Source organism: Sinohyriopsis cumingii, chromosome 3 (genome assembly GCF_028554795.1).
Source record: "Sinohyriopsis cumingii isolate HCF-2022 chromosome 3, ASM2855479v2, whole genome shotgun sequence".
Lineage (NCBI taxonomy): Eukaryota > Metazoa > Mollusca > Bivalvia > Unionida > Unionidae > Sinohyriopsis > Sinohyriopsis cumingii.
In genome coordinates, this window is record NC_142963.1 from 147,397,070 (window position 1) to 147,424,094 (window position 27,025).

Sequence of the window (27,025 nt, forward strand, 5' to 3'; positions counted from 1 at the left end):
ACGATACAAGCACAAGAGCAGGACGTTTACATGGTTACAGTGATAAATAACTTCATGATATGTTCCATATGTGCCTTATCTTGGATAAGGCTCTACTGAAATCATAATAATAATAATAATAATAATAACAATAATCTGTGCCCTCCATGGCCCCATGTCCCAACAGTGGGACATAAACTTACGGCAATTAGAGAACTTGTAGTATGAATCATATATTGTTACAAGTATTAAATGAACCGAGCAAGACGTTATTACAATTAATAGAAGAGGAATATAAAATAATCGAAATGTGTTCTACGTGTAAACCTCATGGAAAACTCTAAAAGAGAGCTTGATTTAAAAAACGCTTTATTATTGAAACTTGCAAAAACGCGATCACAATAAAGCGATTTTGTCTGGACACAAAAATCAAGTTCTTGTAATTTTCGTTAAATTGTCGAGACATGAAAAGGTCTATCGTCTTGTTTCAAGAGTTTCTTAAAGCATAATTTCAAAAGCATCATAAATAAGTATTGGTTAGAATAACTCGTAAGCGTACTTGGGCTGGTTAGTTGGCGGAGAGTAATACATATATTCCGGATAGTTGTAGTAATCGGGGAATGCTGGGTATCCTATATAACCTTGATACGTGTCGTACAGATTCGGTGATTGTACAGAGATAGCATTCACACCCGGCTGTTCCCTTTTCTTGGTGTTCTTTCCCTTCTTCTTTATCTTCTGTTTCTTACCACGTTTAAAAGAGTCTCTTTGAAAACTGAATCCCACAATGGCATAAAGAGTGGCATTAACAGTACACAATCCCACTGCTACCCAGCCCAATGCGTATGACCAGCCATATTTCTGATATGTATACTTTTGCACTTCACTGTCCCAACTGATGTAATATAGTGTATAAGGACCGATGTCTGGAATCTTGTTATCCTCTAAGTATTTAGTTCCATGAAAACACGCTATACCGATCGTTATCAAGAACGCAGATGTGAAAGCACAGACTCCAGCAACATACGCCCATTCTGAATGCTTGTAACGGAAAAGACAGAAATCCAACATGTGTGCGAGAAATAGAACAATTATACTTAGAATAAAACATGCAATGTGAGATCTTAGCAAATGAATTCTTGAAATGTAGAACTCAGATGAGCCAGCTGTGGAATCTGGAAGCTCGTGATGAACGTAGAAACAGTTCCCATCGATGACAGGGTCGTTTTTACGAGGATCCAGTCGAAGAAATATGGTGTCGTTGTCTGTGTAACATTCTCTGAACAAACCTTGATGGCGCGTGTGTGTCCATCTGCCGTCCATCATGTTCTCTGTTGAACGCTTCTTCATGCTTTCTGATAGTTTCGAACGGTCTACCTCAAATATTAGCCAATAATTTGTTGACAAGGACAATATTATAAACAAAAGGGTGACAGGTCCGAGAGCTATAGTCCCTCCTAGCAAAGCGCATTTGCACTTGGAAGTATTCATGGCAGTATTTCCCTTCCCCAATAAGCACCAAAGATGGTATGAAGTCTATACGCACATTGCTTCCTAGTTATGTGTCCAACAGTGTAAAATACATGTCTCAATAAGCTATACTGACTGATACCTATGAACATGAAGGTTTATAATCGAATCTTGGCAACCAGTCAAACCAATCGTTTCTGTGTAATAATTTACATATTCACAATACAATAGTGCGAAGACATACCGCGTGGTTTTGAATAGACACTCGTTTTCAGTATAGATTCAAAATAATATACTTGTCACAACATGATTTCTTTATGAAATATATTTTAAAGCGCTTATCTAAATATGGTATAAAATTAGATCATTGCATAAGTGCAATCGTGTATCACTCTTCTCCCTCCATACCTATCTATCTATCTATCTATCTATCTATCCATCTACCTACCTACGTACGTGTACGTATCTATCTAACTATTTGTCTCTCTCTCTCTCTCTCTCTCTCTCTCTCTCTCTCTCTATATATATATATATATATATATATATATATATATATATATATATATCCATCTATCTTGCTAGCTAGCTAGCTAGCTAGCTTGATTTGATTATTTTTCGTGCCGAGTAATAGATTAAGAACTGATTATCTGTACCCTTTCTTCTGTCTGTATTATTATATCTGTTATCAGCGCAATCACTCAAACAACTACCAGTGAGTCTTCAAAAGTTCAAAGGATATTGTCTTGTATCCTTTTAAATGACAAAAAAAAAAACCCAACAGGGTATCAAGTAATATTGTGGTGAAAAGGTATCTTCGCCAAGTAATATACACATAAAATTCATTACTCGTAGAATTCTATGTGCGATTGATGAGGAGGGCGTGTTTGAACATTTAAGGACTATTCCCATAATTGTTTCCGGATAATACCTCTTGTTGGCATGATTTCGTTTTGTATTTTATATAAATGATCATAATTAACCATTGCAATTATTTCGTTCACAAATAGACCATGCATCTTCGTGACTTCCTTTTGGAACATTTTGATAATTATCTCTCATAGTGATTACTAAGGTAACTAAGAAACCTAGAACCGAATGTTGAGAACATTTAATGCCCGGTGTTTTATTACAGTCAATAAATGAAATTAAAAAAAACTAACGTTTTGTTGGTCAGCGTTTCATCTCTAGTACCATCAACAGAGCTAGGGTTGCTTACTTGAAGCGACCTCATAGTGTTTAGAATTAAATACGATTGTATGTTTATCCTCATGAGAGTGTAATATCAGCAATGAATAAAGTGATTTATTGAGCGGTCAACACTATATTGACCAGCTCTATTACGTAAAAAGGACCAACAGCTTTCTAGGTGCCAAGCGGGTGATCTGCATATCTGAGGAATGAATGGATCTAGATATTTAAACTCGATCCAAAGACAAGTACAGCCACAGCAACTAGACGTTTCGTAAGAAAAAAATTTGTTACTCATACGTTGAATAAATCGGTCCTGTGTACAGTCTGATCACCTCCTATGATGCCTTATGGAGACTTATGTGAGAAGAGGACACAATGCCAAGGGATGGGCCATGTTTTGTTGAACTAGGACCTGGTCCAGAACGAGGTGATACAAATGCTTGTCCCAGATCTTCATCTGCAAATATGGCAGCGGTTAGCAAGACTCGATTTCGTGACCGAAAGGTTACTTGTACGTGTAACGAAAACATCCTCGCTCACAATCTGCGAGGAAGCCGCAAAACAAAATACAAATGCAATACAATACCTGTCTTATGATCATGGTGAAAATAGGTCAAGTAGGTTTAAGGCTACATAATGATGTTACAGGACAGGGGAGACAAGTCAAAAATCAAGGACATACTGTTGAAGGAGCCTTCAATACACGTTTAATGTGATGAATTCTAAAAATATACCCACTTGAAAAAGCTATGGTCGAGTTTGGGAACCCGTGGTTAACACAGAAACAGTTTCTATCAACCCTGGGGTAATTATTTATTGTTGGTTTGTCAAGGAATTCCGCCTGATTGGCAGGGTAACATGCTTTAAATGTCCATCTGTTGCGAGCGTATGACCATCTTTCCAATAGAATGTCTTCTTGCGATAATACCCTAAGGACTGAATTCAGTTTTGACCTGTACACCCGGAACTCAAGCCAGTAATTTGTGGAAAATTATAACATCAGTAATACGATGACAACTGTCGCAGTAATCAAGACAATAAATTTGAAGCGCTCGGAGACAATGATTCATTCACATTTTTAAGCACACCCTTCAACCCGAAACATACTATCCGACAATTGGTTAAAGTTGTGCCTCATATACAAACTCTGTTACCTACAACGCTATATCTATACATGTGCGACAAACGTGAAACAGATACTTATCAACCCAAAACCTAGTCAGTCTTTCAATCTCGATTCAGCTGTAAATATCGATTATTATATCACACGATGTATGATAATTAGATCATTTTATGCGATATTTTTGACAAGGAAGTAAAGAAGCTTTCCAGTGAATAGATTTAAACATAAAAGTGCGTAGAAATGAGCTGAATACCAGATCCTTCTCGGATGAAAGCGTACATATACCAGTCGACGCCATTGATCCTCTAGTACTTGCAAGGACAAGATATTCCCAAGCGAACATCCATTGACGCGATACACAGGTAAGTTCCCTACATTGTTTTAATTTAATAACTTTGGTATAATAATCGTATTTAGTCGCAGTTAGATGAAAGAGTCTTCTAGTTTGTCATATTTGATTCGAGTCGTGTTGTAGAATCTTGTGAAAAATAGTGGCAAGATCAGTCGCTGTACATATTTTGCTCTATAGAAACATGCATATTAGGTGGGTTAGAAACTACATCATTCTTGTGTTTGGCGTTAAGATGGACCAGAGTAATTTTGAGGCATATAACAATATACATTTTAATTGATTTAGTACACAGGAAATTGTAGATGCAACGCATGCTCGATATCTTCATAAATTAATGAATATTTCCATCCCCAAGTTATGTGTTGTCTAAACAAATGCTACAATGGATCATAAACTGTTGATAAAAAGAAAATTCCTGTACAAATCTTGAACGAGTTAGTTAAAATGATTAATGGATTGATCTCTGCCTGACTAAAGCTTTCATCCGTGCATACAATCTTTTATTCTATTATTCATTCACTTAGTCAAGGTAATACCGGATTTTGGAATAAATAAGGGCGATATAAGACACGCGTATTAGTGCCTCTTATACATATATAGTGTACCTCGAAATGCTTTGAAGTTGAAAGGCACATATTACAGTTTGACATATTCATCGTGTTTATTTTTTAATGCTGACTATACTGTGTACTCAGATAATGTTTGTACAAGTCCAAAGCACCTGATCGCAATGTCTGAGTAAACTTGTACACGAATCCCCACAAAAGGTGCTCTTTCTAAAGAAATGCTTGTTGACATACATATTTTCGTTAATAGTGCGTATCGATTATATAAATCTTCCATGCTTGTTGCAAAGAGCGAATGCATTAAATTGAGCCCTTCCGTTTGTTCTTCCTTCCGTCATTCTATCTTAATGTATGTGCATCACACGTCCTTAAAATAAACTCGTCTATTATATATATATATATATATATATATATATATATATATATATATATATATATATATATATATATATATATATATATTCAACCAGATTTTATTTTGTAGGTTCATACTGATCGGGCCTTAAATGAGTTTAGTTTTAGTGACCAAAACTGACCTTTGGTGAGGTTCTGTCATCGAAATTTTAAATGTAAAAACTTTCATTTTTGCACTATTATTATTTTCTTTTACGCAAAATGTTATTTTATTTTAACCAAATTCTATCGAAAAAAACGATAGCGTTAAGACTGGCTGAAATCGACTGTCACTTTTTTCGCTGTCTAATCCATTCCTTTCCTTTTCTGCGCATCTTATACCACATATATTCAAAATATCAGGTAGCTAGAATGGAATTTCAAAAAGCCCTTAATTATTTTTTTATTCCCTACCACTTACCCAGATTTCCTTAAAAATAACAACCCCAACATAAATCTGACCTACCAAAACATACTTAAATTTCTAGACACATCCAAGCTAAAAGAAAAAATCTAAAACATCCTAAAAGCACAAAATAAACAACCCGACCTCACTTAAAAATAAATTTCCACTAGCAGACGGGCACCTTTGACATGTCCTGGGGGACCTGAGTACATAGCAAGGGTGTCCCTCTACATCAAAAATAACAACCTGTAAAACATACACAGCCCACCCAAACACTCTAAAACCAGATTAATATACATAGACAGACGGGCGCTTTTAATATGTCCCTAGGGGCCTGAATACTCAGCAAAGGTTCCCGTCTTCTTAAATCCCAAATATATCCTTAAAAAGCAATAAAAATAAATTTAAAAAAAAATTAAAACAAAATTAATAAATAATAAAAAAACTCTTGTTCTCTGCTTTCTATCAAGTACAAACATGAAAGACAGCCAAGGCAATACTGCGGCCTACTTCTGTGATACAGACCATACTAACACTAAAGCAGCACAGAGCTTTCCATCCAATCCAACCTAGCTCATCTTTAGAACAATTTCGGACACAAGAACCAAAACTCAAAATTCGTGCAAATACATCCATTTAGACCAGTACCCTAGAATGAGAGGACTCCTGCCTGCAGATGGTCGCCTGCCTTCCTGGCCACTTCCTCCCTTGCCTCAGTCGGACACAGATAAGCGTGCAACGCGCGCATGAAAGACATAACATAAATAAAAGCAAACTAAATGAGTAGCGACTGGCACTATGGTGTCAGAATCATCACACAATTCTATCAAGAGGCGTACAAGAATTACCTAGCCCAGCAGCTAGTAGAAGCAGCTAACTATATTTCTACGTTACACAGCTACAATTTCCCCGAAATTACCTGAGAGGAAAAAGGACAGTGGAGAAATGTAAAGAAGCAGAAGAAAAGCTAGGAACTTTTGATTAAAAAGCCCTTCTAAGGGCTACCAATACTGACTCCCATCAAGGGAAGCATTTTGGCTTGGTATCCAGTTTCGATAAAACTATTATGCACATTAACTTGATCCTTCAATCCACCGCTTCAAAGTTCAAACCTTTTATGGCCTAACAGTGACCGAACTTTTTATATGTCGCTCAGACATATTAGTTATTACAAATTTGTAGGGTATCTACAACGTACAATATATACTAGAATTTTCCAGTTGTTAGAACGAAGGAATGTTTTGCAACTTGTTTCGATTTGACCCAATTGCACAGGTGGCTAACACATTATGGACATTTTGTATTGTCCATTAGTACAACTAGACTAAATTTGACTAAGTACGCGCTGGCGTTCTTGGGAGTGCACGACATCCATGGCTGCCTTGCCGAGTTCCTTGCCCTCTTGCCTCTCTCGGACATCATATAACGGCGGAGATGTGGAACAATTTCCACCCGCCTAAAACTAGGTATTCCGATGTGACGTCATCGTTGCGACCAATCGCAACGGGCGTTACATACTGATTGGGTCGACACCTAGTACAATCAATAACGGACTGAAATCAACTCTTTTTAACATGAGTGTGTTGGGCCCATTTCCACTCATGAAAGCCCTTCATTCAGGTCGTAAGGGACATATAGTCCTACGACCTGACGGCTAAATTAGCAGTTCTCCATGAGCACATAAATGCCTGGGGGATGTGGCACCAATTCCTTCCCACAGGAACATTTAGCATCCCGCTGTGCGGAAATAAACCTTTCACACATGCCATTTTGGGCGCACGCGACGTAAATTCAAGTAATCAATCAATCAATCAAACATCTTGTTTCTTTTCAGTTGGACTTCAGCCAAATGTGGTAGATATGGCGATATTATGACACTATATCTGAGTACTTGGAAAAGAGAGAGCATATACACCGCTACTTTTTACAACATTGTCTAGCGAAGTCATAGCCATCGTGCTTGGATCTAGTCACTTTCATATCTGTGCAATAACGCCTTTCATTATATTAGGCTTTCAGCCAGATGCCATGTGAAGATTGATATTAATGAGATCACAGGCAAACTTGATTGTCAGCGTTGTACGTAATCTTTCAACAGAGTCAAAACCCCTTTTTCAGTTCCAGCCACTTTCGTTTCATCGCAATCTGTTCTCCGGGCATTTGAAACAAAATCAGTTGCTATTGTTTGCTTTGAAATGATACTTTCATGACCTTATTTTGGCTGTTTCATGCCGTGGAACCGTGTTTCTTTCCCAAAGAGACAACGTTGCGGCCGACCCCGACTGGCCTACTAACTGAACTACCGCAACTTTTAGGTTGCTGGTGGAGGCTAGATATTGGCGAGGTCAAGACTTAGATTGGTTGTCAGTGTTGTAGAGTTAGATTTTCAGCACTCCGCGTTATCTCTTAGAGCTGCTATGATTGGATTTTCAATAATCGTTTCATTAACCCGGTGGAAAATCGATTTTTAATCAAGTTGGGAAACTGAATAACTTCTCTATCCTTGAAATGAAAAATCCAGGCCTTTCGTTGTTGAAACGTTGTCGAATGTTATTTCAAGTGTCTGTCTTTATTAGAAGGGTCTATTTTTCAAATATCAGTCCGGATGTTTTTCAGTCCGAATATTTGCCAGTCAACATTATATCAGTTTCTATTAAAAACATCACTACCATTACTTCAGTGTCTCTTTGAGTCGAACTTGTCTAATTTTGGAAAGAGTTAAGGATATTCGATTGACCCATGCCCGTGTGTGGACGTGTCATAATCCGACCTATCTTACAAAATCACAAAAATTTCAAAATTTTTAACATCGCCGTCTCTTTAGTCCGGAAAATCAATACTTGACTTGACCGTGGGGAGGCAGCTACTATTCTTCCCAAATAGTTTGTCTGCATTTCATTTCCAATTTGTGTGTAACACACACACACACACACACACACACACGCACACAACGGTAGTAAACGAAGCTGAATGTATTTAACTATAATTTTACAAAGAGGAAATTATATAGTGTGAACTTTCACTCCGCGACCCCACGATCGCATTACGGAAAATATGTGCTCTAACATAGCGGATGAAAACTGCAATACTTCTAAGAGGAATGCATTAATACATGTATTGCAACTAGTTCGTGTCATTGGAAAAAGTAGTCACTAATATTGTATTACAGCAAAACTTTACCTAAAACATTAACATTTGTTCTCTGGAGTGTACACCTGCTATTTGCGCCTCAGACTACACTCTAAGTACGTCTACAATCTGAGTAAGACTGTACACTGAGTAATCACGTGATCACTGTACTTGTAATCAAATCTTGCTTTGAGACTGGGAAAACCGTTTCTAGGTCTAAACTTGACATTATTAAACGCCATTTAAGCCTGTTTACATATAATACGATCTCAATTTCACCACTTATTTATATTTTTTATTAAACAGGAAGAAACACGATATCCAACTAGCGCTGCTATCAACCCATGTACTCACACATACCTGTATACCTGTATACAAATCGTCTATACGTGGGTCCGTAAAAAAGCCTGCGAGTAGCTTCTCGTGGGTCGGTGGTTCTTCCCGGGGTTTTCCAAGGTTCTTCCTCCACCATTTATACTGGCCACCATGTATAGCCAATCTTGTGCTGAAAATGGCGTCAAACCCTACAACAACAACAACAGCAACGATAACAAAACGTCTATGCAAAATGAGAGTACATACGTATTTACACACACAAAAGGCATACATTCATAAAATTGTACACACATACATACATAGATACATATACATGCGTATATATATATATATATATATATATATATATATATATATATATATATATATATATATATATATATATATATATATATATATAATTATAGTTATATAAATTTATTATTACCATGAAACCTCGACGGAACGTGAACAGCTAGGACGGTACAGGTGTCCAAGAATAAAGTTAGAATATACTGTCTAAACTTTTACCTAGGTGAGTACCTGCAATTTGTATACATGCATTTCCTGGTCTAATATAAGAAATCATCACTATTTTCGGTTAACCTGTTTTAAGGAAATAAACGCTTTTCGTGTCTGCTAGAAATACAAATTTAAAATAACTTTATCTGGATAACTGTATAGTCTTCTTGTTTGTGTGACTATGCGGTTGAGTGAATTTGTATGGACTTGTTCGAGCTAGACGGATGCATGAACAGGGAAAACAACTCACTATAAAATAACTGAAGTTTACCAAGAAAACAGGTCACATATTACATCTACGTTTGTCCTAAGCAAAATCGTTTTCTTTTTTCCTAAGGCAGGCCATCGCTAAGACGAAATACATAGCAGACGAGACGTAGGTTGACATTTTGAGATGGATAAACAAGGCAGACGCGCGTCTATTATCATCACAAATGTGGATGACATCATAAAGATACCAGACCTTCGAAGCGCGTTTGCTGTCATGAAAGAATCGGGTATTCCTACAACAAACCTCTCTAATCTGGATGAAGCGAAGAAACGAATTATGGATCATTTTGAAAAGACAAACGGTCCAATCCGCATCGCCTCTGCAGGTGAGGTGAGTACAGAAGTTTCATCTACAATATATTAATGAAATGTTGATGTGAAATAACCTTTTAGTTCCGAGATTTGGATTTGTACGACGTCGGCGAAGCTTGAAAGAGTGTGCTGTGAAAAGTATAACATTTTATATTAATTACACTATGAATTGTCTGTTAGGGTAGACATAGCAAAGTAATTATGGAATGCGTGATTATTGTTGCATTAATATTCTCGCTTTAAAGCATTGCTATTTTAGTCAAAACGTTTCATAGCTTAAAGTCTCTGGCGTTACACCTAAATCTATAGTCTATGCCTTTATGTGATCAAGCTGATACGGCCTCTATTAAGCAAAGCAGATTAGCAAATTATTAACATTACTTAAATCCATACGAAAAGCTTATGTCCAATGTAACTGTGGCATGTAAGTGCTGCAAACCTATATAATTTCTTTCCATTAGAAGGTGTATGAATTGATTTATGTAGCTGCACTGATTGATCCTCTTACAACGAAATATGGAAGCCCGTTAATCCATACTTTGCATTCAGGGTGTTAATTTTAAAAAAAAATGAATTCTGGTAATTTTCCTGATGATTTCGTGTGCACAGTATGGTCTTCGTTAACACAGATTTTACTTTACTTTGTAATGGAATTTCACCCATTGAAACATTACATATAAAATATTCAATAATTCCGAAATATGTTAATTTTTTATGTGAAATACCTATCGAGATCTTCTAGCTGATAAATATGTCATGTTTTGTGGTACAATATTTTATGGCACACGAGGAGTTGGATACATCTCTTGGATTTCTTTTAATTCGGTGCTATCTCCATTTTATACACTAAATTGATTTCCTCAAAATATATAACTTAAATAGCATGTCCTTACGGTTTTCCTTTTCACAAAACAAGATAATATTTTTGTAAAATTTTTGTAAGGCTTAGGTCTTGTCGGATTCCTCATATTTATGACTTGAACCGTATTTTCCTTCAATTGTGATTTAGAAACACGAGGGACTGAAACAAGCTGTAGAAGAGGATAAAGAAAACAGAATGGCGCTGAAGCATAAGTATTCCCAAAGCTATGAATTCTTTAAACAGTTACCGAAACAGTTCCAGATGGACCTGAATCAAGTTTTCATGGGTAAAATTTAATTATGTTTGATTAGGAATCCTGACGTCTACTGGAAGACAAGATCTCTTAGCAGAAGACAAACCTCTTTCTGTCTATTGCATTTGATGAGTGTTTAAAAATTAACGGCAGATATTTGGTTTTGTCTCCGACGACTGTGCAATGTTTCTCTCGATTACATATTACTGAAGGTATTTACCAAAATCAAAAAAAATTATTGACAAATTGCTTTTTCGACATATAAAACCTTAATAATTAAATCACTTTATGACGCCGAAGATTGTACGTTTAAAAATAAAATACAACTGATAACCATTCTGCATGGTAAGATTGCAAAGGCAATGGCGTTTGTTAGCAAATATTGATATTGAAACCTCACTAACAGAAATTAAACGACCACTATAACGTAAATTACTCGTACCTTGAATAGAACTTGCGGCCCACATTAATGAATAGTTAGCGTTTTAACCACTTCAGCATTCGGTCTATTCAGAGACACAATATTGAAATACAAAGGAATTTTACAAATAAAGAAATCTATTCTTTTAACCACTCTTAGGTCTTAGCAATAAGACTGGTCGGAATTCTAAGTAAATATTTAGCATTCAGGTATTCTAGGAGGGCAGCAAGTGAAATGTCTTTTGCTTTGGCGACATACATCATTTTATAACTTCCTTGTTAATAGCCATTTGTAAATATCAATACTCCTTTCAGATGCGTGAACATAAAAGTACAAAAGAATAAATACATTTTTAAATGATACGTTTTTTGCACTGTGTCTCGGTTTGATATTGACATCTTCTTGTGTTAACTAATTTTTGGAGGCACGCTTTCCTTCAGCAAAAAAAATAAAAAAAAAATAGGTCCTTGATAAGAATGACCGAAAGAGAAAATAGTTCAGACGTGTGAACTTTAACTTTAACCTGTCTTATAGTTCAGAAGCCGATCCCAAATTATCATCTAAAGGAGCGTAAGCAAGTGGCCCATATGATGCAGCTATTGGTCGGAGTCGTGGGAAGGGGTCAAGAAACATCTCCATTATAAGCGTTACCCGAGCATAATTTTAGCAATCTGTCTATTAGGAAACCTTACCCATGAAACGTGTTGTTTGTTTGCCCTCATAAACGTATATTTATTTTTGATCCAGGGTTCACGGGTTTGCACCCACCTCCCGGGTACTTTAAAAAAGCCCGCTTTTTCTATACTGTGTGTAATCATGTCTAGCATAGAAAGAAAACAAAGCCAAGTAAATAATCTCTGAAATTTAATATATCTTTCGTCATCTTCTGAAACTATGCTAGGACTCCACTTAAAACATTTTTTTTTTGCAAAGCCGGAGAAAAGGAATATAATACATTAGGCAACGTTATTTTGAACCTCTGGTATTTCATGTCAACATAATCAACTATTTAAAAAATCTGTGAGAAAAACGTACATTTATTTATCTATTTTCTTCAGATATCGATAAACAGTTCCAAGAAAGACCTGAGGAACTAAGCAAGAATGAGTGCACCATTCTTATAGCAGGTATGTAGAACTGATACAATCCGTGTGTTGCTCCTTGATTGGAAAAAGATTCTAAGTTTCTCAAACTTTCGAATGGCAAATCGATGAGGAGGAGCACATTCAAGTGTGCTCTTATATAAATTCTCGAGAAGTTTTCGAAACGTTTTTAAAATTGATGCCTTAATATGAGCAAATTTTATATAGTTCGAAATTGGGCACTCTGTAGGAATTATTTGGCTGATTTTGGAAATTTCGTCTAGAGTTGATAGGGTCGTAAACAGGTAGGTGGGCGGTTTATCATACCGAACTAACTGAAAAACAGAACCCGGAGGAAAACCAAGTTCTAGCTACGTTTGAGACTATGTAATACAAGGCAAGAAAACGACATTTGTCATACAATTGGGATGTAACTGTAAAATTCGGGATCATTCTTGGGCAGAATACTATATCACGTTTATATATATATATATATATATATATATATATATATATATATATATATATATATATATATATATATATATATGCAAAATACCATATCACGTTCTTATGCCCAAACAAATAATTCATGAGGAAAATAATAATGTGATGATACACGGGACGACATTCATGGAAATATCACAGTTGGAAGTTTTAGATCAAGGGATCAAGGTATGTCTTGTATTGATACGAAGGAATTCCGCCAAACACATATAATGCAGGTCAACCTCCTTTCACATTCTGAATATCGCATATGTGTTGAACTAAGCACATTGTAATGGAGCATAGATGGCTTAAAAGTAAAAAATATCATACTCGTTTCTTTCACATTGCAAGAAATCTTTCATTATGATTTTATTTTAAATTTGGTATAGGTCATCTAAAGACGTTGATAATTTTCTTAAAGATTGCTCGTTTAATAATTGTGTTCGTAAAAATGTAAAATAAATTGTCAAGCGTAGACTTTCGAGAGGAGTAACCGTTTCGTCTATAAATGTGTCAGATTTAATATTTGTTTGAAAAGGTATGTGATGTGTTTTAGAACTGTTCTTTACTAATTAATACGTCACCTTATATACATATATTGATAAATATAAAATATATAGTTATACTTATATCTCGCCTGAAAATTATCCTAAGTACAATAATATTAACGCTGAATGCATTGACCTCTTAAAGACGTTATCTTAAATTAAAAGTCGAATATCATAATTCTTTACTTTTCTTTCAAGAGTCGTTAGAATTAACAATTTTGAAAGACTTTATCCATGAAGACACACATGACTTTGTGTATGAATGTAATGTTGACTATGGTGCTGATGAGTGCTCAGTGTAGTCTTATGAATCCAGTGTCTTTAACTACGTAGCAGGAAAGAGCAATACCAACAGCTTTTGTGTAATTAACATTTTTAATTATTTACCAAAAGTCCAAAGTAAAAGAATTAAATAGATCTTACACTATGGTGAATGAAAATTATAAAAGTTCTATCAATTCTAATAGTTGTAACTAATCCGAATAAGCTCCAAAAGTAATCCGAATGATGTCTGGACCTATGCTGCAGAATAGTCACTATGTAATAAATTCAAATGTGTTTAAATGAATTGACAGTAATCCAAATATAGCTACAAATACAAATGTCTTTGATGTTTTCACAGTAATTCCGTACAGCAATTATATGTCCTAATAGTCTTTGAATGAATTTTAGAGTACACTAATTCCAACGAATGATTAAAATTAGATAAATGATTTATTCCTCTCAATAACTCTTACAAGACCAGTAATACTTTTAAGAATGAATGATTCCGCGTAATAATTCTTTATATACAAAGCTAGTACGAAATTGCAAGAATGTAATGCTAGGGCTTTGAATGATTTATCTGGTATTTCTAAATACTCTTTTCAGTAAACAAGGGTTGACAATAGCTAATCAGAAAACATGTCAATTGCATTTTTTATGAAACCCACGACCTCCTTACAAAAACTCCTGTTCTTATTGGGTCACGTGATATTTACTTGTACTATTAGTTTTGCTCAACCTTGAAACTTATTAATGTAACATTGTTCGCTCTACACATGACTCATTTTACAGTAAAAATACGATCATAGAATATTTATATTCACGTACAAGAAGATGACTAGTCCTATTGCAAATAATGAAATTGTGAGACATTTACTTAAAATCAACAACAAAATCCCGGGTAGTGACATGATAAGTATCCGGTTTTATCAGTGTACACAAGAAACAATCGGACCATTCATTCGGGCTCAGATAACAAAGATGGCAAGAACGACTAAAAAAGTAACAAAGTTGTCTCCTTTGCGCAAAGTCTGAACTTCATACAGTATTTAATTCATCGTAAGAAATACTAGGTACAAAGTGGATATCTTCCGCTCTCCCCTAACTTATTCGCATTGTTAGTAGTTTTAGAAACCACTAAATCTTCTCTGAAGAAGCGTATATTGCATAGCTGTGATATATCTATTATACACCATCTTCTAACCCATAAGAAACAACTGGTTTATGTCACAGAATCAAATATTTTAAAATCATCGTCTAAAATAAATCAGTCAAATAGTTTTTGATAATTCAATATAAATGTAGTTGCTTTCTTTGCATGGACTGCTATTATCTCCATTACTTTCTCCAAACCAATTTTGAAGTAAAAACTAAACCCATATGTTTGTAATACAATGCACACATTCAATACATCTTTCTTTGAAAAAACAAACTTCGTTTTGCTTCAGATGTTACAAATGTTTGAAAACAAGGGTTGTCGTTTTGATTTTCATTTCTAGATTACCAGTTTTATGACACAAACATTCAGTAACTTTAAAATTTCGTTGCAGAAGCCCTATTGTACTTGCATAGCTAGCAACATCATCAAGCTTAAGTATTGCAAATTATCAACACTATCTTCACAAACAAATACACCTCTATTGCATTCAAGCCTAAGCTGCGTAATGAAACCATTAATGAAAAGGGAAGCACAATAGGGCTCTGACACAGCCTCGACTGTCACCTAATGTACGATTCAATTAATTAGTTAAAACTTGAAGTGTTCAGGCACAGCTTTTCCAATGTACATGCCTATCCATTTATATGTTTATTATTGTACCATTTATAATCTTATTTATATACGAGTTAAAACCATAATTGTATCGAAAGTTTAAAATATATCCAAAGAGAAAATAAAATGTAACTTTTTTTAGTGATATATTTAGAACACTAAAGCCTGAATAGTAAACATATTTTGCATCGGGAGAATTTGTTTTGAAACCTTGTTGTGCTTCGCCTATCAGGTCTTTGTCTTCCACCCATGCGTAGATAAAAGTATTCAGTACATCCGATTGTAAGATTGTCTTCAACTAGATATTCCAACCAATGTTATCTAATGTTGTAAAAATAAGACGAAGCCAACTCTTTGAACTGTGCTGTCGAAGTAAAATGATACGTTATTTATTTCTGATCTTGGAATTCTTGCAAATTCAAGACATTTGAGATAAAGGCAATTTTAATCTATATTTTAGCAAAGAACCAGCAACCAAAACCAGCAATTGGATGTTAACAATTCACAAAATGTTTACAAGATAGTATGTATAAAAATGAATTAGAACCGGAAAAAAATGTTTCAGGCGCATTATCACATTTATTTAGCACATTGCTTGTTCAATTCTGGTGCTCAGCGCGTATGTTGAAAATAGTAACAGTAACGTACAGTAGAGTTGAGATAAATCATAGGTATTGTGGCTTGTATCTGAAAAATAATGTGCACTAGGTACACAGTACAGGATTAATTCTACTTCGTTTGTGATTGACAAGATTATAATATTCTAAGAACAAAATAGTTAATGATATTTATTATTCGTATTCGTCTGTTGAAAAATATGTATCCTTCATGAGTCAAAATAAGATATTATTACAAGAAATCGTTATCATTTCAACTTCCCGACTCAATCTTTAATAGCAAGTACGAATGGTGAATGAGTGTACTAAGTAGTTGTAATAATTTTGCATCATACACATAGGCCCTAAGATATTGTACTATTTGCGACCCTTGCCGTCCTGGTGATAAGCGGTCCTTACGGCTGAGAAGCAGGTGATTATTCTGGAAAATCTAAGAACGAAGAGACTTGATTTTCTTTCTAACATGAGTCACATTCCTTCTATAATGGTACAACATCGATGGAGAGTGGAACGGAGAGAAGGAATTTGGGTCTAAATAAGCACAGTAATATCTTTACAATTTTAGGTGAAACCACTGCTGGAAAGAGCTCGTTGATTAACCTTTTGCTTGGTTTCGATCTTCTGCCTACGAGTCAGCTTTCGTGTACCGCCACTATGTGTGAGATAAGATCGGACAAAAGCGGTCTAAAGGAGGCTGCTGTATACTACAGATCCTTCCAGCAAGACAGCGGGAAGAAAGGTCGAAAGGCACCCGAACGCTTTAATATAAGCGAAAGCAAGGGTCAGGAGCAACTCAAGCAGTATCTAACCCAGGTGGACGAATATGGCGAAAGTCCAATTGAGCGTATTGAAGTGGTTTGGCCGTTCCCGACGTTGGAGGTAATCGTTTATATATATATATATATATATATATATATATATATATATATATATATATATATATATATATATATATATATCGATAGATAGAAAGGGTTCACATTTTTTAAAATTTAAATGGGGCTAACTTTTGGTTCTATGACGAGATTCATTACAATATGTTTGAGAAAATATTCGTTTAATAAATTATGATGAATGAAGATACAATTTACAGATGTGTATCTTCATGATCGGCACGTCGGTCGTTTGTTACAACAATGGCACCTCATCGTGTGCAGTACCAGATACATTATCACAATTCAACAAAATCTGTATGAAAGCTACTTGCAAACCTTGTCATGTGTAGCTTGCAAAACCAATGAAAGGGTCTCATTTCTTAGTTGCAGAAAGGCAATTGTTTCGATTGGGTTTTTCATATTCCTTATGTCAGACAAATTGACTGTGACGTTGCTCAGGCACTTGATTATTTTTAAGGCAGGATTCATTAAATGTAGCAGAGATGCAGACAAATCTGGGCAATATAAACATGCACATAAGTCTCTCTCTCTCTCTCTCTCTCTCTCTATATATATATATATATATATATATATATATATATAATTGACAAAGAACACCTTTTGTAACTTTTATGCATATTGCCACTTTCCTCCTGTACAATGACCATTACGTTGATTAGCAAGCTACATTTCCTGCTGTAAAATGACCATTGCATTAAATAACGAACTACCTGTCGTCATGCAAAGTGACCATTCTTACTAATTAGCATGCTAAGTTCCCTCTTTTAATATGATCATTATGTTGAATAACACCTTTTTGACATGTTTAGTCTATAGTTGTGGTTCTCCTTTTCTAGGCTTTCAAAAGTGTATGGATAAAATATAATACATTTTCTTCTCATAGTTTTGCTATGTTTAATAAAATATAATCTGTGTCTATGTGAGATAAATGTTGTTTTCCTTCGAATCAGTGTACAGAGATAATGCGAAAGTCTGTCATATTTTAAATAGTTTAAATTCTTTCAATTTGATAGGATGGTATCGTCATTGTGGACACTCCTGGAATCGGTGGAGCGGGCAAAATGATGAAATACGTCGGCCGATACTTGGAAAAGTCTTTCGGTTCGATCTATGTCATAAATAGCACTAATGCTGGGGGTGTTCAGAAAGGAAGAGTAAGTTTATCTCTCTCTCTCTTACACCACACTAACAAAGGCACACATTAATGTCTCACTATCACACACAAAAATACACACACGCATATATATATATATATATATATATATATATATATATATATATATATATATATATATATATATATGGATAGAAATATTTTTTTTTATTGGTCCTCTGCGACATAAGCACGGGCTTTGGGTTTCGGCACCCATCGCTTTGCCTGCAGGTACAAATTCCTCCCTTCCCCCGGGTTTTCTTTCATAGCAGGCACATCTCTCATGGCGAGGTAGTTTATAATAATTAACTCTCAGAATAGTACACAATCACTCTGGATTCCTCTGACTAGGTTAATATAGAAAGTTACATATTTACACCTGAAATACTTGGCATTGCTTTCGTTGGATCCTAAATGATGATGAGTTATAAAATAAAGTGATCATACCTATGGTAAAAATGTAGTATTAGCCAAACATAAAACACATTGTGTATAAGAACTCGTTTTGTAAGTCGCGAGATGAATACCATGCGTATCAAACAATAATCATTCAAATGTCCGTTTTCCGCGTCCGGATGAGTATATTTTTGACAGTCGTGCATCTTTCGTGCATTATTAAAATACTTGCAATCTTTTCAACCCCGGAATATCGAATATATAACGTAAAGCCAGATGTGATAGTCATTATGTTGTCACAGTCAGCTTAAGCTAAATATATTCTCTTTACTATTATTATTATTATTATTATTATTATTATTTCACTCCAAGCTGCAAGACTTTCTTCGGACTGTGGTCACCTCTGCAGGTGAGGATTTCAACCCAGATGCGGCGCTGTTCCTAGTAAATAAATGGGACCAGATTCCTGAAATTGACCAACCGACTCTTCAGGAAGACATATGGAAAAAACTGAACAAACTGTACCCAGGACTAAAGGAAGACCAGCTCTGTTATATCTCACTGAAAGACGTAAGAGACAAAATAAGTTATATTTTAGATATTGGCATTATATTTTTATTATAATAAACTATCTTTGAACAGAAGCATACATGCATACGCAGATGAATACCGACTTACCTATCTAGATGCCTTATTGGGTACAATAATACATATTCTCCATCATTTTCATCATCATCATCTCCTTCTTCTGCATCATCTTCTTCTTCTTCTTCTTCGCCTTCTTCTTCAGCTTCCTCTTCCTCTTCGGAGAAGATTATTGTGTTAAGTGTATGGGTTTTTGGTTGTACAGTGTAAAGCTCTCCAGGTACGTTGTAGATGTATAACCTTGTTTAGCGGTTATTGTCCAGTAGGCGTTGGTTTGTCCTGTCTCTGTATCGGTAGTTATGCAATATAGATTAGGTACTATGCTTTGTATCGGTAGGTATGCAATACAGATTAGGTAGTTTGCTCTGTATCGGTAGGTATGCAACATAGGTTAGGTAGTATGCTTTGTATCGGTAGGTATGCAATATAGATTAGGTAGTATGCTTACACATTGAGACAGACAGACACATATACATACATCTACCAGCACAGTTGCATGTATGTGCAACGTACTCGCTTTGTTCGAAATAAACTACTTACTTTAATTTTATAACACACATGGATACCGACAATGTTGCCCAAGACTCATCTTGAATGAGTCCTTGCTACAGTCTTCGTTTCTTCAGTCTCTGCCTTTTCTTTTATTGGCCAGACACTGCTATAAAACGAAACTATTGTAATTTGGTAACTTTGGAACACCTTGGAGTTTTGATCGCATGAATTTTAAAAATCGCATCCGCGCATAACAGCGGAAACAACGCCACTTCCTGCTCAGATTGTTTGACCCCGGGCTCTGCCTAGTTTTGGTTTCTCATATAAGTTCTTTTCAATTATGACTCCAATTAGTCATGTGCTAACATTTACAATTGTTGATGCGCTTGTCAAAGCTTCAGAATGTTCATATTTTAAGGTACAGTTTGCGAATTCCTTGCACATGAGGTAAGAACAATATGAAATGTTTCTATTGGAAAGTTATATAGATCACTATGTCGAGGCAGTGATGTTTCGAGGAAAGTAAGATCGCCACCTGGTGTGCGGTTTGCCAGTTTAGTGCAACCGAAGCACATCGTACCGTTCTGTAAAATGTTGCATCAATGTTTCGTAATAAGAACATTCTACCGATTTTGTTATGTGGCGTTCTATGATGATCTCAGCCGTTAGAAGAATACCAATATATGCATTTTACAATTTGGAACCAGGAAATGCAGAAAAGTTAATTCTGATTTCTTAATACAGGTTTGCACGTGCTGTATAAAATCAATGAGATGAAGCCACTACTACTGTATACGTTTTGTATATTTGACAGAAAGTGTAAGACTAAAGAAACTCTTGTATGCTATAAATATAACTGGATATGTCGTCTTACAGGCAGCTCAAGCTATCCAATACGGCACACAAACAGCCGACTACAAGAAAATGTCTTCGGCCATCTCCACTTTGTTACCCGACAGCCTTAGGAACAGGCTCAACAGTCATTACAGGTAAACATAGTCGTTGTTGTGCCCTGCTCGTGTTCTTGAAACACAATATAGATTAAACGTAATGAATGATTAATAGCATATCCTCCATACTTACTTGTGACGATAACTGACACTTGCAATTCTTTGGTGAAAAACTGCATGCTTAGGTCGTCCGACCGATAATTATTATTTCCGAATCGTTTCAGTTCCGTAAAACGGATATGCAGATTTTATTATTAGCTGGTCTTAAACAGTTAACTGGTGTGGGTTAACTGTGTTTCCTGTTCTGGAAACAATTTTACTCTAATTAAAAAGAAGTAAATTAAGAATTATTTGATAGACATCATGTTGTGCGTAAAAATGTACAAATTTCACTTTTTGATGATACCTCATTGATTGTACTGCCTTATGCACAATGTGACAGTATCTGACTTCTGTCAGTTTTATATGAACCATTCAACTGTGGTACATACTTATTCAGCATTCAGTAACAGTGTTGGTCACACCAATTTGTTTTTTATTAGCCTATATTTTATCCCAGATGGATATCATCCGTGTTGAAGCGTTCTGCATACTCGCTGAAGGTGTCACGTGTCTTGGCATCAAAAAACAAAGACAAAGTGCAGGAGAAGTTCGAGACAATCCAGAAGCAAATGAATCTAATAGAGAGGAACGCTGGCGAGTCTTTGGCCAGTCTGAGACGAAACATGGATGTCGAAGTTGAAATAATCTGCAAAAAAGTAGAGGAAGCATTGAAATCACCCGAACTTCATGTAATATTTTGTGATATTCCAAACTAGTCAGTTAAGAATAAAACTAGTCAGGAATTCTTTATCGTTTCTAGAAATAATTCCCTAGGAAACAGAACATAATGATTGTTGAATGATTTTGTGTTTCATACACCAGTCTCTCTAATGACACCCCCCCCCCCAGGTCTCTCTCTCTCTCTCTCTCTCTCTCTCTCTCTCTCTCTCTCTCTCTCTCTCTCTCTATATATATATATATATATATATATATATATATATATATATTTAGTACATCTTATATTAGTTAGGATAAACCACATTACCAGTACATTGAAAAGTTATACATCTTATGTGTATTATGTTAGACACGTTTTTTGAGAGTTGCCTAATACAATAACGAGGATGTAGAATAGGACTTTCATCATCGTGCAATCATGAATCGTGAATACTTCTATGAATGTCAAGTCATATTTGGTCTCTTTGGAAAATTGTAGCTTTTTCTTATTGTACCTGTTGTAGAGAAAGCTATTTGATTGGAATCCTAAAGAATGCCCGACCAGCAAAGACGTCAAGAAACTAAGTAAACAACTAGAGGAAAAATTGGCGGAAAGGGTAGCCACCGTTCTGAACAGTTGGGAGAGAAGCAATAACATTGTGGCAGACATAAAGAATAAAATCATCCGTGTATTCAAGAGAGACTTTGAGTTGATGGAAGATCAAATAATCAAAATTGAAGGTATGCAAAGATTTAAGATCGAAAGTGTGAAATAAGTGATATAACTCAACCAACATGGCCTAACACTTTGACCTTTTATTGCCATAGTGATTAGGACATAGAAAAGGTGTCGGACAATATGGACATTGCTTTCATGGTTAGTCCACTGCATAGCTAAACTGCCTTGTCTTCCTGTCTGCTTACCTGGTAATATATATATTAGTATCATTAAAATTACTAATGTAATATTGTCATTACCCGAGTGAAAGATTCTCCTGTAGTAGTGGCTGGATTAAGATAGTTGCAGAATACCTACAACTCGGCTGTTACGTCATTCCCAGCCAGACACCACGGGCTGTGAACAGTTCAAAAAAGAAAACGTAACATTAGATATAATTGTTCACCTGACGCAATAAAACGCGATATGGAATAGGTGCCTGGCAATATTACCTGCCGCAACAAGTGTAATTACCTTCGTATTGTGTAGTATTTGAGAGCAAAGAAGTTAGTAGTACCCTAATATAAATCCGTATGTATAGCCAATCAAAAATTGAACACCTAGTTTGTGATATTCGAAATCAGCCTCAGGTGGTATCATTTTACATATAAACGCATCCTCGTACGTAGCAATGTATAAACCTGTTTCAATATGATTTTTTAAGTTATAATACAATATGATTTTTAAAATTATAATACAAATATCACCTTGAGGCATAAAATTAAACATCAGTTCCAAAAAGCCCTATTTCAGACAATGAGGGAATATCGAATACCTAGACAGAATTTAGAGACATACCCCGAAGGCAACGTTCCATTCCGACTTTGTTTTATGCATACAGGTTTGCACCTTGGCGTTTAAATGTTCAGAAAATTGTGAAAATGCAGAAAATGCCACCTTTTGGAAACAGTTATAAAAGTTGCAGTAAAACTGTTAAATTGTCTCAATATACAACTGTGTCATAACAATAATAATAACAATAATAATAATGAGATAAAATGTCTGAGAGAGATTAAGCATAATGGTTTATTTGGCGTGAACATTTCTCATTGATTTATTAAATTAAATTATTAATTTAACTAGATGGTAAAATATTACAAATGGCAAATTTAAAATATAAAGTGATATTGTTATGCATCAACAGGTCTTTATTTCAAAACATAAAATGAGAAGCTTTGAACAAAATATTAACCCAGTACGAAGAAAATGAAATCAAAGAAGAAATTCGTAAATAAAGATTACCGTTGGTTTATATTGGCAATACTTCTTCCGTATTCCTATCCATCGAACCCTTACCAATATAATGTCTTTATTGTACTGTAGGAGCATTACTGGATGGCGACAGTCGAGTGATCACTGATCTTCACAAGTCCATCAAGAAGCAGGCCCCGGTTAAACAACTGTTCAAGAAAGCTAAAACGAGTGCTGTGGACGAGGACCTATCGTCTGTGAAGGGATTGGGTGCTGCTGTGTGCAGTGCTGGACGTCTAGATATATCAAAGAGCAGGGAAGTCAAGAACTTAATGAAGGCTTCTAAAATAAGTCCAGAGCAACGTGTCTGCGAAGCGATGACGCTATATGTCGCCAGTATTTTCCAGAACAAAGAATTAAAAATGAAGGTGCATAGATATTTCAGCAAGTTTATGAAAGGAATAGACAGCATTACAAAGATGATCCCTGACTTTCTAAAAGCAGACAGACAAATGATAAAGACTCTCACACAGGAGATGCAAGAATACGACCAGAACTTAAAAGATGTCTTCCCTACATTGATACCACAGTGTTACTCTTTGCAGGGGCAACTGGACGTTTTCTTCGTCAATCACATCATGAAATTTGATTATAAATTGGAAGACTTATCCTGGGACATGCACGAGGCTCCCATTGGAAGTGGAAGCTTCGCTGACGTTTATTTGGCGCATATTAAAGGCGGGAAAAGATCGGACGGGCGTCCGCTACCTGTCGCTTTGAAAGTTTGTAGAGATCCAATAAAGGAAAACACAGTAACAGACATTCTTCTAGAGGATCGCACACTCAGGTAGATGTTGTGACATAATTTGTTACCTGCATTTCGCTTCAGATTTAATTTTCACGTTTCATATCAATTTGTCTTGTTTGCTTTTTTCGTTTAGTCAGATGTATAATTGATTTATTTTTTCATTCATGATGATGATACTTTATCTTATCAAACCAACACTCTAATGTTTTCATTTTGGCAAAGACGATAGCGATACATATTAAAGCGAATACGCTGACCTAGAATGCATTGGCCCATTCATTAACTTTACTTATCTTGCCATTTTGAAAGAAAGCGACCATAAAAGCTTCCAATATCTGTATTCTTCTCGGTATGAAAAGAACGACAGTTCTATCAAGATTTGTACGAGATGCAATACATTATCATTTTCGATTTCTTGCGTGGTCTTTTGGGTTCCTGCAGATGTTATTTTGGGTTCCTACAGATGGTCCTTTCGGTTCCTACAGATGGTCTTTTAGGTTCCTACAGATGGTCTTTTAGGTTCCTACAGATGGTCTTTTCGGTTAATACAGATGGTCTTTTCAGGTATTGCAGATGGTGATTTCAATTCCTATGGAAGAGCTGCTAACATGATCTGCATTCTTTAACCTCGGTCACTTGTTTCAGATTTTGGCTGTTTTTTTATTTTTATTTTGTTCAACGAAGCTTATCTATGAAGACTACGGAAGGTATCTGGAACATTTTCAATTTAAATTTCTTCTTTGGGGATATGTACTCACTCGATGGAACTCAAAAAGTAAAATTACTCCACCTTTCAGTTCTCTAAGCTCGTTTTGAATTATGATATATCTCACGGGTTGCGTAGGAGCAATCAAGTGATTGATACTATAGCTGCACAATAATACTTATGATTGTATGTATTGAAATTGCAATGTTTTCTTAACCCTGACAGGGACCTTGACCATGAGAACATTGTCAAATATTATGGTGCAACCTACAAGTTCAAGAATATGAATCAGAGAAAGGACGTACAGTGGATCATGATCCTGGAGATGTGTCAAGATACCTTGAAAAGCATTTTTATTGGTCCTGAAGTTGAGAACCCTGGGAAAATGTCCAGTGGCTCGAGACATCAATTGCGTGCTATGAAAGAAATGGCTTCCTATGTTATCCAGATCTGCAATGGGCTAAAGTATCTGCACGACAAAGGTTTTGTCCACCGAGACATAAAACTAGAAAATATATTGGTTGGTATAACATTACATTTTCTGGTATCTTAATTCTGTTTTAATATTTGTTTATTCGGTTCTTTGAAATAAATAACAAATATCTAACAATGTCACTGGAGAACAACTGGAATCCCGATCCCTGTGGTATATAGATTACAATATTTGCCAATTTCGAATAGAATGCATACTATGAGTGTTTCTTTCAAACTTTTTCTTAACACCTACCGCAGTCAGTGGTATATGTTTTTGACGAACCTTCGATATATACTTATGACTTTCCTTTGTTCCTTATTTGTTACTTTTGTGCTAACAATTTGGAAGGCTTGCTTTTTAAATAAACTGTATCCAAAAAATATTAAAAAGTTACAACTCTGCTCTTGAGTTTGATTTTGATGCAATAACCTATATTAAGTCCGCTTGTTCTCGGGACATCTCTTGGATGAAAGTTTTATACACAGATGCATTGAATTCAAATACAATTAAGATCATGACAAAACGACGCAAATTTCGATCACAGTCCTTTAATATGCCTGCTTTAATTGAATCATATATAATAAATATGTCTCGCATGTTGTTCTTTCCGTTGTTCATGTTTAATTCCAACGTTTCTAAAACTAAAATGTTGCCTTTCTAGGTCGGAGAAAACAAAGTCGTTAAACTGACTGATGTAGGCCTTGCCAAGCCAATGGTAGATATCGCACACAGCATTGTTGGTTCCCCTGTGTACATGGCACCTGAGGTTCTGCTTCAGTTTGAGCGTAACTACGATAGCAAGGCAGACATTTACAGTCTCGCTATAGTTTTGTGGGAGATGTGGTACGGCATGGATGCCGCTGATCACATTCAACAGCAGCTATTCCGAAGTTTGGAAGAGTCCATCAAGTCTGGCTTACGTCCTTCCATGTCGCAGTCTGTCAAGCCCCCCGATAACTGGGCAGCTTTGATTAAATCCTCGTGGGAGTATGAAGCCTACAAAAGACCAGATATTACCGAGCATATCCGATTTTTTGACGACTTCCTGCATAACAATTAGACTTTTACTGAAACTCTTAATATGGAAGTGATTGTTATAAATCGGAATTCTCAGATTTTTGCATAAGAATTCGTGCAATTTGAATGGTTTCCTACTAAACAGACTTGTGTCCTGGGGTAAATCAATGTTGATAATTATGGTACATTTGAAGATGTACAAGAGAACCATATATGATGTAATCAGGAATTGTCATTAATCTCGAAAAGAGTGAAAATATCGCCAATTAAGGCAGAACGTTTTTTTGTGCAAGTGGTTCATTTAGCATTAGCATTTAGCAAATAGTAACGTTTCAGACAAAAAATGAATAAAGATTGGTCTATGTAAAGTGTGTTTTACATTTACAGAGAAGTATGTTTTTGATGTAAAATATTGATTTTCATGATTTTAAATATATAGACGTTTTCAAGCAATATTAAATGTAACATATTTGCATACTTATAA

General features: G+C 35.5%; 2 protein-coding genes across 3 annotated transcripts; one reads left to right on the top strand and one right to left on the bottom strand.

Moving 5' to 3' along the window:
* Positions 1-331: 331 nt before the first annotated feature.
* On the bottom strand, positions 332-1,591 carry LOC149804101 (uncharacterized). The gene has a single exon (XM_089951480.1). The coding sequence runs from the start codon at positions 1,468-1,470 to the stop codon at positions 517-519; it is 954 nt and encodes a 317-aa protein (XP_089807606.1). The 5' UTR covers positions 1,471-1,591; the 3' UTR covers positions 332-516.
* A 2,243-nt stretch (positions 1,592-3,834) lies between these two features.
* LOC149804102 (uncharacterized) lies at positions 3,835-27,025 on the top strand. 2 transcript variants are annotated; one of them, XM_089954066.1, is made up of 13 exons: positions 3,835-4,125; positions 9,784-10,047; positions 11,038-11,176; positions 12,623-12,691; positions 16,901-17,214; positions 18,245-18,385; positions 19,153-19,350; positions 20,794-20,906; positions 21,427-21,658; positions 22,151-22,367; positions 23,668-24,382; positions 25,275-25,569; positions 26,186-27,025. In XM_089954066.1, exons 2-13 carry the CDS (start codon positions 9,841-9,843, stop codon positions 26,582-26,584), a joined length of 3,039 nt encoding a protein of 1,012 aa, XP_089810192.1. In that variant the 5' UTR covers positions 3,835-4,125; positions 9,784-9,840; the 3' UTR covers positions 26,585-27,025. The 2 variants fall into 2 exon arrangements, with proteins under 2 accessions (XP_089810192.1, XP_089810193.1); XM_089954067.1 differs by having other exon boundaries at positions 9,788-10,047.